Raw genomic sequence first — 19382 nt, forward strand, 5'->3', positions numbered from 1 at the left:
GTCGCAGAGCATAAAACTTTGAGAACCGCTGAGTCTAGTGTAAGATGCGCCCGATACCAAGCTATTGGGCTAAGTCGCAGCTATAGTGAACGAATTTAAGTTTAAAAAAAAGCTTTGGAAAAACACATTTGAAGGTTAATTTGATTAAAATATGAAATGAATAGCCTATGTTTAATATGTTCATGTGTTAAGTATAAAATTATATTTGCGAAAAGTAGATCTATCATCTTAGACTTGAATCAGATCTAGGCTTCGAGAGATATTAAGTTCTTCGCATATGTAGCATTTCGGTATAGCCCAATGAAAGATGCGCGCGATGAATGGGATAATGTAGGCACCTATGGTTAGACGTCTAAATTCGCGGATATAAGGAACGAATTTATGTAAAAATACTTTTGAAACACAAACTCGAAGGTTAATTTTATTAAATAATGAAATTAATGGACAATATTTTGTATTTTCATGTGTCAAAGTAAAAAAAAACAAAATATCTTTGCAAAGTGTAGGTCTTCAAATTAGATCTAGAACGATCCTTCGCTAAGACATGCGTGATCTTTCGGCCTTGTCTCATGTAAACATGGTTATATGACCTGATCCATGAAATTGTAATACTTTCATAAAGTTGGGCAACTTTTTTTTAGGGTCTTAAGTTTATTTTAGGGCTACTATACATACGTCACTGTTCGAGTTAGTACCAAAGTAACACTTATGCCAAGTTTTATCGAGATTGGTCAAACGGTTCTGATTACTATTCTGGATATACATACATACATACACACATACATACATACATACATACATGCATACATACATACATATATTCATACATACATACATACATACATACATACATACATACATACATACATACATACATACATACATACATACATACATACATACATACATACATACATACATATATTCATACATACATACATACATACACACATACATACATACATACATACATGCATACATACATACATATATTCATACATACATACATACATACATACATACATACATACATACATACATACATACATATATTCATACATACATACATACATACATACATACATACATACATACATACATACATACATACATACATTCATACATACATACATACATACATACATACATACATACATACATACATACATACATACATACATACATGCATACATGCATACATGCATACATACATACATACATACATACATACATACATACATACATACATACATACATACATACATACACACATACACACACACACATACATACATACACATACATACATACATACATACGCCTTACTTTATGAAATTATGTTATAGAAATATGCATATGTGTTGTTTTTTTCAAATAACTGTAAACGATAGCATATTTTTTGTTCTCTTCGTTCCGTCGTCTACTTTTTTAAAGCTAGCTATTCAGATATACAGACTAGCCGTGAAATAATCTTTTTCCTTGGAAAACAGAACTAAGATATCTATTGTTTGAAAACCTTTAGAGCATAGAAAAAGATGTAGTGTATTTTTTCCCTTGATTTTTAGTTTCATTGGTGTTTTTTTTTTCTTTTTTTTTTTCGAAATGTCAGAAACGAAATAATACAATAGAGATATTTTTGGACTGAATGGAAAATAATGTGAAACTGTGCTGGTATATCTGGATTTGTTTCCGTAGGTGTATGCATTTTCTAAGAATTGGAATGAGTCCCTTCGAGTTGATAACATTAATGGGAAAATGTAAAGGATTTTATATGGGAAGTTCGCTATAGATTTACTTAAAAGGTTCTCAAATGATTAAACACCACGGTTACACCAGCTAAAGTGAACATTTTAAAATCCATTTGTTAAAATTAACTTGATTAATTAGTTAAAGAATTACACTTTGAAAAACAATATTCCACTTCTCACAGGGCAGCATTCTTTGCTATTGCATGACCAATGGAAAAGTTGTCTCCCAAAAATCCAGAATGATAGATTGAGTCTTTAATGAGTTCTCTTTCTGAAGAGTTCCGACCAATGAAAACTCAAGGCATCTCAATTATTGCGACATGCGACTTTTTAAACCCTTTTCCATAAGTGTCAATAGTTTAACACTTGACCAAAGGATTTTTATTGAGAAGACAGGAATGGGAGACTGACTCTTTACTGAACATTCTCTCTCCCGAGGTCTCTCATTAAATAATCACGTATTCACATCTTTTTATTGTGAGACACAACTCATTGATCCACGCCCATTCTTGGTGGCAGTTGATGCTGGAGGCCAAGTTCAACGAGATATCCTTTCGTATTCTTACAATGTTTAACTAAACGTGAATGGGCCGACACAGCAGCGTTTGATCCTAAGATGAATGGCGGTTAGCGATTCTTTCTCTGTGTACATTGTCTGTTCGCTAGAAAGTACTGTGGAAACTTATTGAAGGTCATATTCTTTTTTCCTGTTAACAAACTTGTCTCCCTTAATGAACGTTCCATGAAAGTTCAACGCTTGCGGCAAAATGATACATCAAACTGAGTGTAGGCATTTCGCACGGGGCATCCTTCATTTTTTCTTCACTGTCCTACCATACAGAAAAAACAATTCCCAGTAAAGAACGGTGAGGTGGACTGAACAAGGGAAGTAAATAAATCTCTTCTATTTTTCTCATCAAATGAAATAGACTTTTTGCTGAATGTTAGAACTCGCTTCGCTGTTTTGTTATCAATTTTCTCTACTTTGTTGCAACCAGACGTCAGGGAAAATGAGGACATGTCAACCTATATCAGGTCACATTGGCCTAAATTATAGAATTGTCCGGCTTTTATATTTGTAATTGAAACCCACAAAACTCTCTTATTAAAGATGTTTCGTCGTGCTAAACATTAAGTCTTTCCAAAGTATTTAAACAAGTATAAAGCAATGAAAGTACTGCAATCTAAAATCATTCGCAAGAAAAAAAAATTGAAACGCTCTTAGACAGCCTATATTATGAAAAGTGGTGTTCCTTTAATCAAATCTGTTCAAACAAAACATGTTACCTAGAACTGCTCAAAATCTTTGATTTTTTTTTTTTACAAAGCTTATATCAACTCTGTCTGTCTGTCAGTCTGTCTGTCAGATAAAAAGTATGTACACGTTATTTCTCCCACACCCATTCTTGGATCAAGTTGAAACTTCGCATAATTATTGACATAAACAAGACATGAATCAATAAACTAAAAGTAACCCATCCGATCATTAGTTGCTGGTAATTAGTTATTTTGTTTAAAAGTAATAAAAAAAACTAACATTTCAGTATTCACAGATATGGCTAAATTTGTTTGATTTAGTCTCCTTAGATACGTGTTCACGCTATTTCTCCCTCGCGCATTCTCCGATCAATCTGATACTTTAAACAATTATTTATTCTACCTAACAAAAACATGAAACAATAAACAAAAATACCCACTAAGTCAATTAATTATTGACAAATAAATGTTTTGTTTGATATAGAATAAGGGAATTCACTTGTACATTATTGGTATATATAGTTTTAAGGATGGAGTTCTTCCCCTTTAGATAAGCTTTTTTTTTAACAAGGATTTAAAAAAAAAATTTTGCTTGTTTTAATTTGATAAAGCGTTTTCCTTGTCAACACACAATGGGAGAAAAAAAAAGAAACACTCTTCATATGCTGTTATGACATGATTAGGATTTAGTTATTTGTTTTGGGAATAGGGGTAAAGTTTTACTTAGTGACGGAATGACGTAATAGGTATTTAAAAACAAGAAGGCTCTAGGATTTGATAGAGACAAGACGCTTTTCTTATCACAGTAAGAATAAGAAGTAGTTTACGGACCTAGTTGACATCGGACGATTCCCTTCTTGGTCATTAAACCTATTTGTTGACCAACATCAGCGTCGACTACATATCTTGATTGTTTCGGCCTTTCGCCGGTGTTACTGAATCAGTTTGAGTTCAAGTGTTACCTCAAGTCGGACTTGTTTATAGTTCAAATATTCAACACTGAAGGAAGCCTTAACAATTCCTAGTGAGATTCATTCTTCTCAGAAAATACAATTTGAAGTAAAGGTCCCTACGTGCATGTGTTACCGCAAAAGAGAACATACCACAGAAAGATTCTTTCTCTATACTCTATAAAGTGAATTGTAAGCCAGTTTTTTTTTTCATTTCGCAACGATTATCCCCCTTTCTGTCAGGGCGTCTTGTAACCCAAAGTACATGGGTGTTTCTTATCGGTTAATGGAAATATACGTCCATCGGTCATGTTAAACTTGTAAAATTCTTATTTCTCGTAATATCTGTGTAAAATATCTCATGTAATATTTCATATTTGCTAAACTCATGTTTAATTACAAAGCTTATACGACTCACTCTGTCCGTCTGTCTGTCTGTCTCCTAAAAAGATTGTACACGCTGCTTCTCCCACACTCAATATTAGATCAAGCTTAAATTATTTCTTTTACCTGACAGCATAAAAATCAATGTAAATACTTTGGTATTGAACAAAGGAAAGAAATAGTACTTGACTGATGTGGTGGCACACTTGTTTAAGCCCACTTTATACTTTGTAGGACGCCGCCTAAAAGTTTGACAACGCCAAAAGAGTTGTCTTGCATTCTTCACAGCAAATACACATTCTCCTGACATCTGCAGCTCATTATTCATCCTATTCAAGAAGGACCTTTTGAAAATATTTTACTTGAAAAATCTTCTAATATGAATTTACAGGCCCTTACTACATTGCAAATACAACCAATTTGTTCCTGGAAAAGATAAGATACCCCACATTTTTAGAATAAGGCTTTGAGGAATGCCGCCGAAAAAAAAAAATTTGAAAAAAAAAAAAAAAACCCGCCATGTTGAGGCCTTTTTCTTGACAGCTAGGTGGTCTGGGGGAGCGCTGCAAACTCCCTCAGTGGGATCGGGGCGAAACCCCGACGCCAAAAAGCGTTTTTTTTTTTGCATTCTTTACTGCAGAAACGCATTCTCCCTGACATCTACAGCTCATTATTCATCCTATGTACCTTATGTTATATAGATATTAAACTAATTTTGTTCACAAACTATGATTTCTCCATAAAAATAGTACCACCCCCCCCCCCCCAATGCAGAGGGCTAGAGTGGGGAGGGCAGTAGAAGCAATCGCCCTCCCCCCGCATCTCACCAAATCGGCTAAGATACCAGAAGTGTAGCGATATAATATAAAATTATACAATAATTCAACTAATTTTGTTCACAAACTGTAATTTCTAAATAGAAGTAGGGCCGCCCCCCCCCCCACACACACTCAAGGGGTTTAAGTGGGAAGGGCAGTTGATGTATTCGCCCCGCACCTCACCCGATCGGCTATAATAATAAAGATCGACATAATATGAAGATCGGTTAAAATATCAATAACAAGTTTTAATTATATAGATATTTAATTGATTCTGTTAAGAAGCTGTGATTTATAAAAATAAATTGGCGGGAATGATGCCATCGCCACCTCCACATCCTACCAAATCGGCCAACATACTAAAGATGGGGAGAAATAATCTAAAAATAGGTTGAGATATAAATAATTACTATATATTATTAATATTGCTAATAAATTCGTATACAAATTGTGTGATTTCTTTACTATAATTCGTCCTCCCCCCAGTCGGGAGGGGGGGGGATCAGCCGAGTGGGAAGTGCGATCGCCCCTACCGCCCCCCCCCCCTCCTGTATCCGCCAGTGCCCCTTTCCCAACAGGTCCAGACAATTGATAGGATCAAAGCGTATTTAGAAAACTAAAAGCATGTACTTGCGCTAAACAAATACAATTGGTAACAAGCACTATTAAAAAAAAAATTAAAAAAAAAACAAAGCTGATATTTAGTGTAGTTGTACCATAAGCTGGCACAGTGGTTATCGTATGGGCTTGAGGAGGCTTACATTGTTACTGCTATCGAAGGTATGTATTGTCTTTAGTTCCTGCCCGCGTAATCGTTCAAATTCAAGTAGGTCACTATTTTTTTTATTAGAAATACATTTAAAAGCAATCGCAAAGATAAGATAAGACAAGATAATTTTTATTGATTATATTAAATGGAAATTCAGTTTGACTAAATTATGTTTATTGTTCCCCCGTACTTAATGAGAAAACATAATTTCTGTGTAATAGTTTTAAAATTAACAATCTGTTATTGACAGCATGAAAATTTAAAAAATAAATGACATGTTATTCCTCTCACGCTTGCTTTCTAGTATTTTTCTTAGAGAGGGGGGGCGCTGGCGAATTTTTTAAAGAGAAAAAATATAACGTTTCTCCCTCAAAAGCTACGGTCTGCGGGCTTTTTCAGTGCACGGACCAAAGGTTTGGAACTCACTCCCCATTGATCTCGGACAGACAACATGCTATACCACTAAAGAAGAAGAACATTAAGACCTACTTGTTTAAAACTTTTTTAGATTAGTTTTGTATTTCCATTGTCGTGTTTGTGTTTGTAATGTTGTTACAGCGCCTTGAGCCTACATTTTGTTTGTTAACACCGCTTTATAAATAAAATTATTATTATTATTATTATTAAAAATACGAAAAGGGGGCGCTAGGCCAAAAAAGACCACTACTCTATAGGTTAATTTAATTAGTTGTCCATACTACATCCTTACAAGTCCGAACTATGCTGGACATTGTCAACATGAATGTCATTACTTAGCTGGGTTATAGAATATAAGTACTGGAGTAGTATTTTTGTAGTCCTTACTATTACATTATCTTAACTTGAGTCTTAGACAGATTTAAATCTTGATTTTTATTTGCTACTAAAAATAACTAAAGATTATGTTTAAACTTTTCTCTGAAAATCTTAGCTTTTATTTCATAAATCTTTACATGTTAATAATATAAAAGAATGTCATTGACATCTCAGCAGTAGAGGATATCCATTTTAAACATAACAATAGATTTGATTTAAAATATTATGATTCAAAACAGGTTTAGTGATATTTCTTCTGCATTTTTTTCATCAGATCCTCAGAAAATTATAATAGTATAATCTGTTAACAAAATAACATTTTTAGCAACCACTCATACACATACACACACACACTCATTGAGATTCAAATAGGGTATATATATATGTACATTTATTGCAACTCTTACAAAAGCCTCGAGCACTGGCTCTTTAATAATGTAAGTATTTTATTTTAGTTATAATCTAAATTTTCTACTTCATTAAAACTTTGAAAATGAAAACATTTAGATATTTTTTTTTTTTACTTTTCACCTTTACCTATCCCTTAGTCTATTGGACCGTTAGGGCACCATGCAAGATTTGTCAACTGTCTTTCTTCATTCCTCTCTGCCTTTTGCCTTAGAACCTCTTTCAATGCCAGGCCCGTCCATTCTTTTATGTTGTCTTCCCATCGCTTTCTCTGTCTGCCTCTTCTTCTTTTTCCTGGTACTGTTCACTGAAGGAAAGTCTTTGCGAGCTCTGAAGACCTTATAATATGGACATAGATTTTTAGCTTGCTAACGATAGATAGCAGGTCATCGTTGGGTCCAAACGTGCTACTCTGTGAGGGACGTTTGAAGTACATAAAGCGCACGTACGTCAATAACGCTCGAGATCGTAACCATCTTTTTTTTTAAGTAACGTCTGTATCATATAATATAATATATAACATCATCTTCGTGATTAATAAAACATTTTACCTTACTTTTTTATTTTTTCACACATAAGTCGTTAACATAAGTATAAAAGTGAAGAGAATTCTGACCACTCTGACACAAGAAAGTCAACAAGAATCATGTTAGCGGAGACGCTTGGAAATGTCTATTTCAATTGTGTCAATATTGTGTCAGACGTCTCTTAAAAAACTGTCAACCCTTTTTTTAATGTTTCCCCCTTCCCCCCATCCCGTAGGTGCGTCCCAGTTCTAGAAACAATGACTTAATAACTGAAATGACGTAACTTAATTTAATTTTTTTTCTAAAAAAATAGTCAGTTTCACTCACTTATTTTTAAATAAATTGTCTAGTTTCTTGAAATGCATTTTTTTACTAGTTTATGACCCACTAATGGGTGTCACCCGATGCGGTCCGCATCTCCACCCCCACCGATAGTGACGCCAATGCTTGTTAGCTCTTAGTTTGCATCTTATTCTGTCTATTCTTAGATGTGTTATTTATTGGCTTCGAAAGTCTAAACAGTGCTCAAAATCGTTTTAGTTTGGTAATATGTCTGAACACTAGTAGGCCCTATGGTCTTGTTCTTACTTTGTCAACCTTATATAGCCTATATTGACACGGTGGGTTGAGGTGTCAGATGTCACACAAGATCTTTACATGGATCTTGAAGAGGTATTAATGTCTGAAGATGTTCCTGTGACGTTCCGGGGATTCTTATGTAGATATTATCTCTAGATCTAAATACATCTTTAGAGATTCAAACAACAAAGATCCTTCAATTCAAAACTTTAACTTTAACTAGGAATCACTTCAATATACTAAATGTACATATTAAAATGTATCAAATGAACATCTTTGAAGCTCGTTAACAAATAGATTCAAATTAATAAGGATTCCACAACTGATAAAATATATGCGACTTGACTGCTTGAGTTACTTCTCCAAAACTAACTTACGCGTCCCGAGACATGACGTTAAACTGCGCTCCTCTTTCCTTAGCACTTTTTGAGCTCAAAAGTGCCCTACTTCTTTTCTATCATTGTTTCTGCCTCCTCTTTTCCTAAGTCTGCCTTCATTGATCATCACACTGTCTCCTTAACTTTAAATTCTACGTCCTAGACCAGTCCGTTTGCCGTGGACTGCGACGGGTAAGGGGGGATAAAGAGATCCTGGTGTTTGAGTGGTGGCTATCTGAGGATAAACCACTACAACAAAATACTTTGCAGCCTGTATCTACCACCAGGCACTCCATTAAACCCAACAGACATGGAGGACCTATTGAAACAACTCCCCCGGCCTTATTTAATCCTTGGGGATTTCAACGCCCATTACACGATGTGGGGATCCAACAATACCGACACAAGAGGTCGTATGCTGGAGGATATCTTCCTCCAACATGATTTATGCATACTTAATGATGCATCACCGATCTACTTGCACCCAGGAACTGGATCACTCACATGCATTGACCTCACCGTATGCGTCCCCGGACTTCTGGACGACTTTAAATGGTCAGTTAGCAATGATCTACTGGGAAGTGATCACTTCCCAATCATCATTACTAACAATCTCCCTTCATTAGGACGACCTCAGCGGTGGAAACTGAATAAGGCCGATTGGGAACAATTCCAAAAAAGATGCTCCGAGGATATCACAGAAAATATCCTCGATGAACAGAACTCAGCTGATACCTTTGCTAGCAAGCTACTAAGTATAGCAAGGAAAGTTGTACCCCTAACCACTGCAAATCCAAAACGGCCTAGCAAACCATGGTTTGATACAGCTTGCAAAAGTGCTATTGGCGATAGGAAAAAACGACTGGCTGCATTTATAAAGAATCCTTCCCAGGAAAACCTAAAGCTATTCAGGATAGCTAGAGCAAAGGCTAGACAAACCATACGGTCAGCCAAAAGGAATTCCTGGAGAAGTTTTGTCGGCGGTCTGGATGCCAAAACTTCTGCTAGAGCGGTTTGGAAGGCAGTAAGGCGAATCAAAGGAAAGAATCAAATGCAATAGGGCATTTGAAAAACCAAGGACGAACTGTCACGTCTCCTAGAGAAATAGCTGACTGCCTTGAATCCTCAATAGCAAAAAAATCATCCACTGCACACTACACGCCAGAGTTCCAAAAAGTCAAAACCAGGGAGGAAAGACACCCCATTGATTTCAGGTCAGAGAACAATGAAGACTACAACAAACCGTTCTCGCTTGAGGAACTGAGGGAATCGCTGGACAAGTCACATGACACAGCGCCTGGAGAAGACGAAATCCATTACCAGTTCCTCAAGCACCTTTCCGAACCCTCATTGGCAGTCCTGCTAGGGGTCTATAACTGTGTGTGGCAAACAGGCGCTTTCCCAAACAGCTGGAGGAAAGCCACAGTTATACCGATACCTAAACCGGGAAGAGACGGTTCTGACCCAGCTAACTATCGACCAATAGCACTAACAAGCTGCATCTGCAAAACCATGGAAAGAATGATTAACAGTAGGCTGGTCTGGTACCTGGAAAGGAATAAAGTGATCTCAAACTACCAGTGCGGATTCCGGCAGGGGCGGACAACAACTGACCACCTGGTAAGGCTGGAAGCTTATATTAGAAATGCATTACTCAGAAGAGAACATCTAGTAGCTGTATTCTTCGATATAGAAAAGGCCTATGACACAACCTGGAAACATGGCATTCTACGTGACCTGGCGCTTATGGGGCTTAAGGGACACCTCCCCCGTTTTGTGGAGGAATTCCTGAAAGATCGGAAATTCCAGGTTCGAGTGGGCAACTTTGCTTCTGACACTCATGACCAGGAAATGGGTGTACCCCAGGGCAGCATTCTGTCAGTCACCCTGTTCAACATTAAAATAAATAGCATCATAAATGCGCTGTCTCCTGGCATAGAGTGCTCTTTGTATGTTGATGACTTTGTGATTTTTACTTATGGGAAAAACATGAACACCTTAGAAAGAAAATTACAGTTATGTTTAAACAAAATTCAGGGTTGGGCAAACGATAATGGTTTCAAATTTTCAGACTCCAAAACACTTAGTATGCATTTTTGTAATCTAAGGGGACTCCACCCAGACCCTGAACTATTTATACACAAAAAGAAGATCCCTGTCGTGAAAACTACAAAATTTTTAGGCCTCACCTTAGATTCCAAATTTAATTTTCTCCCCCACATTAAGGAACTTAAGAAGAAATGCCAAAAGTCATTAAACATACTTAGAGTACTCAGCCATACGGACTGGGGAGCTGACAGAGATACCTTGCTGCTGCTTTATCGGAGTCTAATTCGATCCAAGCTAGACTACGGATCCATAATATATGGAGCAGCAAGGAAGTCGTACCTAAAAATACTGGAACCAATACAAAATGCTGCCCTGCGTCTCTGTCTCGGCGCGTTTCGTACATCACCTATCCCAAGTCTCCATGTGGAGGCTGGAGAAATCCCCATTGATTTAAGAATGAAAAAGCTTGCAATGCAGTATATAGTCAAGCTAAAATCCAACCCCACGAACCCTGCTTTCGACTCCATATTTAACCCCACAGAGGTAGAATTATACAATCGAAGGCCTAACGTCATACAGCCGTTGGGCCTTCGAATGAGATAACCCATCCAAAATTTAACCCCACCCATTGACCAAATCTCTAAAATAGAAACCCCTCAGAATCCTCCTTGGCTAATGAATAAACCCAAATTAAATTTATCCCTCCAAAATTTCAAAAAAGAAAATACAGACCCAAGCATACTACAAGTCCACTTTAGGGAACTACAGGAGAGCAAAATGGCCGAATTGCATGCAATATCTGCTCCGACTCCAAATCTGCATTGCAAGCTTTGGGGCGGATGAAGACTGACATCCCATTGGTACATAAGAGCCTGAAGCTGTTGGACTAAATAACAGCCGACCATAGGGATGTCACCTTCATCTGGGTCCCCTCCCATGTTGGCATTGAGGGAAACGAAGCCGCAGACAGAGAAGCAAAGAGAGCCCTAAATCATGCGGTGTCTGGAACCCAAATTCCCTACTCGGACCTGAGACAAAGTATTGCCTCTGCCACCTATCGAGAGTGGCAGAACCAATGGGAGGCTGAGACTCACAGTAAACTCAGGCAGATTGTGGCGGATGTCAGGTGGCGGCCCACATCTAAGGGTCTGACAAGGCGTGGTAGCACGACCATGTCCAGACATAGGATTGGCCACACCTACATCACGCACTCTTTTGTACTGAAGAGAGAGGAGCCCCCACTTTGTGAGTACTGTGACTCTCGCCTCACCGTGGAACATATCCTCGTTGATTGCCCCAGATACCAGGATGTCAGGGCGAAATATTTTAGAGCCACTAATTTAAAAACACTATTTGATAATATCGACCCTGGGAAGGTACTGGGCTTTATCCAGGAAATGGGGCTATCTACGAAGATCTGATTTATGAATTTGTGAACATGCACTATTTACATTAGATTTTTACCAAATATTTAAATTTTTACTACCTTTACTATTTTAACTGTGAATAGACTTTGATTTTAATGATATGACTGTATAGAATCTGGCTCTTGTTGTTTAGAGAGAGAGTAGTCCTTAAGGGACTGCAGGCACGACATGGCCTAAATTGTGCCGATGTGCCTCAAATCAAAAATCAAATCAGATATATATATGTATATATATATATATATATATATATATATATATATATATATATATATATATATATATATATATATATATATATATATGTGTGTGTGTGTGTGTGTGTGTGTGTGTGTGTGTGTGTGTGTGTGTGTGTGTGTGTGTGTATTAGATGGTTTTTCAAACAGATTTTATTCCATTTTAAAACTTCAATTCATAAAAATAGTTCATACACGATTACCACAGACAAATTGATTGCAACAAAAAAAGAAGTCAATTTGAACCAACTTAAAGCGCTTCTTCAAAGTGTAATAACATTAACATCGTAGTTATTAGGCTAAAAAAATTTGGAGTTACGTTGATACTGAATACTATACTTATTCACTTTTTTTTTTTTTTAAATATCTTTTCAACTTATTCTTTAGTATGGTGTGTATTTTTTTATCTCTTTTAGAAGCAGTAAGTCTTAAATATGGCGCACAGAATCAGACAAAAAACTAATGCACTGAACATTGTCTTGGTTGGGAAAACTGGCAATGGTAAAAGTGCCACAGGTAACACACTGCTTGGAAGAAAAGGATTTGTTAATGCCTCATCTACAACATCATGTACGGAAACATGTAAACTGGAAAGTGTTAAGTATGGTGATATTATTTTAAATGTAATAGACACACCTGGGCTGATGGACACTGGCAAAACACAGACGGAAATTTCTGATGAAATGGCAAATATCATGAGCTTGTGTCCAGATGGTTTTCATGCTTTTATTTTTGTGCTTCGATGGGATGTGAGATTTACTACTGAAGAATTGAATACATATATAATTTTAAAAAGACATTTTGGACCAGACTTTCTGAAAGTTTGTATTGTGGCGTTTACAAGAGGCGATGTGTATGATTTGTCAGAGACAGATTTGCCATTTGAACAGTGGTTGAAAAAACAAGATGGAGTCTTGCCAGGCCTGCTAGAAGATATCAACAATAAAACAGTGCTTTTTTACAACAACGCAAAATACCCAAACTACCATAACAAAAGAGAAGAGTCTATTGACCAACTATTACAAATTATAGGAAGTGGCGATTTGTTATATAGGGATGAGAACTTTGAGAAAGCCGCCCAAGAGAGAAAAAGAATGGCAATTGAACTAAAACTGCCTCAACTACAATCGAAGTATCAAACTGAACTAAGTTTATTAGATGTTAAAATTCATGACGCCATGGAAAACTCTGAAAACAAAAAATCTCTATCAGAATTAGAAGCAGATGATAGCATCAAAGGTTTGGTGAAAATAGCTGAGCACATACTTGATTTAATAGAAATGGATGACAGTGAAACAGGACTTTTAGAAGATTTCCGTCAACGTGTGACACATCTGATTGAGATGATTTCAACCCTAGATAAATCACAGGAAAAAAGAAAAATAAAATTTAAAAAAATTGCAGAGTACAATCGTCTTCTTAAAAACCCACCAAGGCTTACAATTGCTGCTTCAAAAATTGGTTTATTTTTTACTTCTCTTGCTACTGGTATCGGTGCTGTTTTAACACCTCTAATTCCGCTCTTAGCTGCACCAGTAGCAGCAGGTGCAGGCGCTTTGGCTGTTGCAAGTGCAAGTTCAGTAAACAGTCAAGAGAAAGAGCTGAGGGAATACAACCGTAAAGTAAAAAAATTAAAAGATGAAATAGATAGTCTTTAAAAAAATTAGTGTGTTTGGTATTACATAACAATAACAATTAGCAATGTGTACACTTTTTTCTTTATATTGTTGTATATGATTCATTACAAAAATTTATAAACCTCGCAATCTTACATATGAATCATTGGAAGCGCCATGTTTCTTTTTCTACGCACTCATTACGAATTTTGTATTGTAATACTGATACCAAACTCTCAGCACATAGTGTAATAAGATTACTAAAACTGTATTTTTGTTGAACTGAACAGAGATAATTTAACGTAGTATTTTTGTTCAGTGATAAACTAAATTAACGAATGTAGTATTTTTGTTCAGTGATAAACTAAATTAACGAATGTAGTATTTTTGTTCAGTGATAAACTAAATTAACGAATGTAGTATTTTTGGCTTGATTAGCCACACCAGATTCTTCCCCGTCTCAAGATTAAGCCAAAACCAGTGACTCACTTGGGCGCATCCATTGCCTTTCGAGACAAAAGGAGCCATATATATATATAATTTTTGTTCAGTGATAAACTAAATTAACGAATGTAGTATTTTTGTTCAGTGATAAACTAAATTAACGAACTTTTACGTATGACTTAGAACACCTGTTTTTTATGTAAAAAATATGTAAACATGAGGAGAGGTGCATTCAGAAAATAAAAATGAGAAAAGACCGAGTGAAAGATGTGTTCTTCAAAGAGTCTTTTAAATAAGTAGGAGAAATATTTAATATGCTTGTTATTTCATTTTATGCATAGCTTTTGCTTAATTTAGGAAGTGGATAGCGATTTTTTGGTGATTTTCACACACAAAGTTAATCACAAAATTTTGATTTTGGTTAAATTATGTTCTTTAGACCATTTACATTTTAAGAAAATATAATTTAGGTACAGAGAAAACAAGATATATGAAGAATGGTAATGTCAATGCAATGGGGGCATTTTGAAATAAATAGACCAAATAAACAATGTTAAAGACACTATATGGTTTTTCTGTCTCGGAAGACAATGGATGTGCCCAGATGAGTCACTAGCTTGGTTTCGTCTGGAGATGACGTAGGACGTAATCATCTTCTTTTTTGAAGTAACGTCTGTATTATATAAGATGAGGCAGAATCTGGAGAGACTGATCAAGCCAATTCTGGAGCGGCAGAGTTCTTTTTCTTTCTCTTGACTGATGCAGCTTCTTTAGGACAGTCTTGGGCGGCCCTTGGGTCTAACTCCCTCTGCAAGCTCAGCGTATAGGATGTCCTTAGGGATTCTTCCATCTGGCATGCGAGTGACATGCCCGAGCCAGCGCATCTTCTCTGTGTAAGAAGGGTGACCCGACAAAATAGCGCCGACTAATTAACGCCGACTAAATAGCCCGAAATTTCCCGACAAAATAGCGCGGACTTCTATATCATCATCATCACTCCTTTGAGTTCCTCATGGATCATAGGGCCTCGACAAAAACACGCCACTCTCCACGGTCTCTTGCTAGTTTTTTGATGGTTTCCCAGCTCTTCCCCAGTCTTCTCTGCTTCTTCGAGTACACTGCGTCGCCATGTTCTTTTTGCTCTTCCTCTGCGTCTTTTTCCCTGGGGGTTCCACTCCAAGGCCTGCCTAGCTCTGTTGCTGGTATCTTTTCTAAGGGTGTGACCAATCCATCTCCACTTCCTCTCTAAGACCTGCAATTCTATATTTTTCTGTCCACTCATCTCCCACAGTTTGGTGTTTTCTACTTTATCATACCAGTATATTTTTAGGATATTTCTCAGGCATCTGTTGATGAAGGTCTGTATTTTTTTTTTGTTGTGGCTTCAGTTGTTCTCCATGTTTCAGAACCATACAGTAGGACAGCCTTGACATTAGAGTTAAAGATTCTTAGTTTAGTTTCGTTTGAGATGTGAGGAGATTTCCAGGTTGGTTTTAGCTGTTTAAATGTCTAATGCGCTAGATTTATATGGCGTTTAATGTCTTCATCTGTTCCACCTGATATACTGACTACACTCCCAAGGTATATAAAATTTTCTACTTGGTCTATTGTCTGAGAATCCAGTACTATGCCTCCAATTTGTTTATTGTTTACTTTAATACTTTAGTTTTTTGGTGGTTTATTGAGGCCTACACTTTTTCCTACTTCGCTTAAAGCTGTGACCTTTTCTTGCATATCCTGTAGTCTGTGTGATAATATGACTATGTCATCAGCGAATTCCAGATCTTCCAGCTTTTGTGTGAGAGTCCATTGGATTCCTTTCCCTGTGTTAGAGTAGGCTGCTATATGATTTGTATAAAAGTACCGGATTTATGTAAGTAAACGTCCTGGGCAGCATTTTGGTTGAGATCTTCTTGATTTTTAATAGATCTAGAAGTATGCCATATTTGCAGAGAAAGAGAGAACATATTATTTTATCTCATTCTCCTAAAAATATAATAATGATGTTTAAATCTGATGACCCAGAGTCAAGAGTTAGGTATGACGATGTGTGTGTCATAGTATAATTAGAAATCTTGAGTGTCTGCGGCATTTCTCTTTGATCAAACCAAAGCGAACTTAGGTGTGTCAGGATTTGTTAAGCTGGTGATCACTTATCTCGCCAAATGTTTGTTTAATCTCATTTGTTCCATCTACCGATGTTAATTATTTTGAAGATCTAGTTGACCCTTGGCCAGATGTTGTAGGGAATTTGTATGACTATTAGGAGGACAGCTATATTAGTCGCCATGCTCGCCATAGACGAAACCGCAGAGTGACTCCAAGATTTCCGATAGCATAATGGAAACAATTCAGTGGAGGGATGGCACCATGCATTTCAGCTGCCTATTGACGGTCATCACTCCAATGTGTACAAGTTAATCTCTCACTTCCTCAGAGAACAGGAGAACATTGAGAACAAGATTCTGAGGTACAATGCTGGAGAACGAAGTAAAGCTGTAAGCAAGACAAAGTTCCTCCAACTTAACAGTGTGATGCATATCAATCTTGTAGTTAGTGTTGCTTGTCTGACTTCGACAGAATTGCACTGGGGATGTCTGGGTTTCTTGTGTGGGTGTATTTCAATGTGACTAACCAACAGGGCAGACGACACTCACGATTAACAAAAACAGAAACGAAGTCCAAGACCGTTGAAAAATTCATGAAATAGATTTAATCCAGTATTCATTTTATCTTATTATAATTTTTGCTTACTGTTTGTATATTTATGTTTGAAGATATCTAAAGTGTTTCCTGCAAAATGATTGAAAAATAATGATAACATTAAAACAAAAAAAAAATATTGGCTCTAGTCATATTTTACGATATCTAAAGTATTTCTTTCAAAATGACTGAAATATATTTTTTCTGTGCTATTTATGTCGGCGCTATTATGTCCGCGCTATTTTGTTGGGGTACAGTGTAAGAAGAGCATAGATGCTATGCATATTGGCCCGTTTCAAAACGTCCTATTTGTTGATATGATTCCTCCAGGAGATGCACATTATGCGTCGCAGGCACAATAACACTGTTGATAACAAAATGTAAAAAAAAAATACCTAATTGCTTTAAACGGAAGAAGTTAGAAATTTGATAACACAGATCTGAAAATTACAACAAGAAGAAAAAGTATTATACTAAAGCGCTTTATGTGCAAAGGCAGTAAACTAGTAAATCACTTTTATAAAATAACAGAGCCTGCATTGTCAGTTTGCACAGATCCTCAGCATGTTTCAGTTCAAGTCCGGTCTGTATTTTATAAGATAAGATAAGTTTAGATTTATTTCGCTGCTATTTTTGTGATTAGAAAGAAATAACAAGCATTAACTCATCTTTGGCATGATTGACCTGTATGTCTTGTAATGTGCTTTGATTTTTAAACATTACTTCTTTTATCGTTCGTGGTCAATATTTTAAAAAGATTTTGCCTTTCTCCAAATAACCAGAGCGTTAAACGTGGGTTTTTCTATTGCCAAGATTCATGAGTACATTAATAAATAGTAAAAGACAAGTGAATGTACATAATTTATAATACTTTAACATATATATTTTTATCGCACAGTAAGCCTTGATCTAATATATATGTTATTAGTAAGGGCAATCAATACATAATGAGATTTTGAAATAATTCTCAAGAATGCCATATTGAAAGATCATTGATGTCATCTAAATAATAGCAGGTTACAAGCGAATTTGTCTCTCCTGCTAAATGTGTAAACAAATTTTATTAAGCCATTAAAATCTAAAAATCTCAACTACCTCAATCAGTGACAAAAAACAAATTGAATACATACCCAGATAACTGTTTAGAAATTTGGTATCAAAATGTATTTAACCCGAATGACAATGTGCATAGGTCGAAAGGTCTGAAAGAGACACTTTACTTACTTTTACTTACAATGAACGTAGTTCGAACAAATGTAAAATGTATTTAGAGAGATAAGCTGTTGTAAGACTTTTTAATTTGATCATTTTTTTAAAATGTAGAATCTATTGATTTGAGATTTTAATTGATATCAATCTTTGTATAACAGGGTTTTAAGATTTTCAATTTTGCTTTTTTTTTTTTTGTAATCAAATACATTTTAATGTGTTGTTGTTTTTTAATTGTAGTTCTTAGTTTTAAGCTTTATCTATTAGATCAGAAAATATTTTATTACAAAATATATTTGTACTCTGACTATTATGAGCTGGCTTTTATATCTATATAATATTTAACACATATCAATTATACCTTTTTGAATATTGATAAGACAATGCTAATCAATGTATGTTACTTTAGTAAATAAAGAATATTTTTTTTTACAGTTACAATCTTTTATTCGTTTTTAAATATATAAAAGAAAAATATATTGACCCAGTCAGGAAAAGAAATAAAGCAGGTTACACTCTTAAGGTAGCTTCGTAAATTTGTTTTTGCTCTTGTGTTTTTAAAATTGCCAAGCAGCCTGTCACTTGTTTTTTCTCTGAGAGTTACATTGTCTCCCAAATTACGTGATATATGCCAGTTTGGAAGTACATCTATGCCTCTATTTCAACACGCTTAAAAAAAATGGTGTGGACTATATTTTAATTTACTTTTCATTTTAACGCCTACATTTAACAGTGATGCTCAGCCTTATTCGACCTGCGGGCCATTTTAACTTTCGACACGCGTGTCGCGGGCCACATCAATAAAAATATGAAGTAAAAATTCATTTGAAACTATTGAATCTAGTACTTACATTTATTAATGGGATATTTAAAGTCTTATCATTTTGTATCATTTTCTAAAATTTCATTTCTCTACTTAAAAAGTGAGCAACATTGTAGGTACGTTTACCACCAACGTATTTTCTTGTCTAATTTTGATAAATAGTTCCATTGATCTTCCAACCTCTAGGCGTAGTTTAACCAATCTTTTATACGCGGATCAAATCAAGAAGGCCCTCATTTTTGTTTTATAATGTCGCTGTATATGAC

The 19382-nt window shown here is 35.8% G+C and overlaps 1 protein-coding gene across 1 annotated transcript; it reads left to right on the forward strand.

The window, feature by feature from the left end:
• Positions 1 to 7036: 7036 nt before the first annotated feature.
• On the forward strand, positions 7037 to 15492 carry LOC106079284 (uncharacterized). Its single transcript, XM_056042574.1, has 2 exons — positions 7037 to 7158; positions 12738 to 15492. The coding sequence occupies exon 2, from the start codon at positions 12756 to 12758 to the stop codon at positions 13977 to 13979; it is 1224 nt and encodes a 407-aa protein (XP_055898549.1). The 5' UTR covers positions 7037 to 7158; positions 12738 to 12755; the 3' UTR covers positions 13980 to 15492.
• Positions 15493 to 19382: the final 3890 nt, after the last annotated feature.

The sequence above is a fragment of the Biomphalaria glabrata genome, chromosome 9 (assembly GCF_947242115.1).
Source record: "Biomphalaria glabrata chromosome 9, xgBioGlab47.1, whole genome shotgun sequence".
NCBI classification, from domain to species: Eukaryota; Metazoa; Mollusca; class Gastropoda; family Planorbidae; genus Biomphalaria; species Biomphalaria glabrata.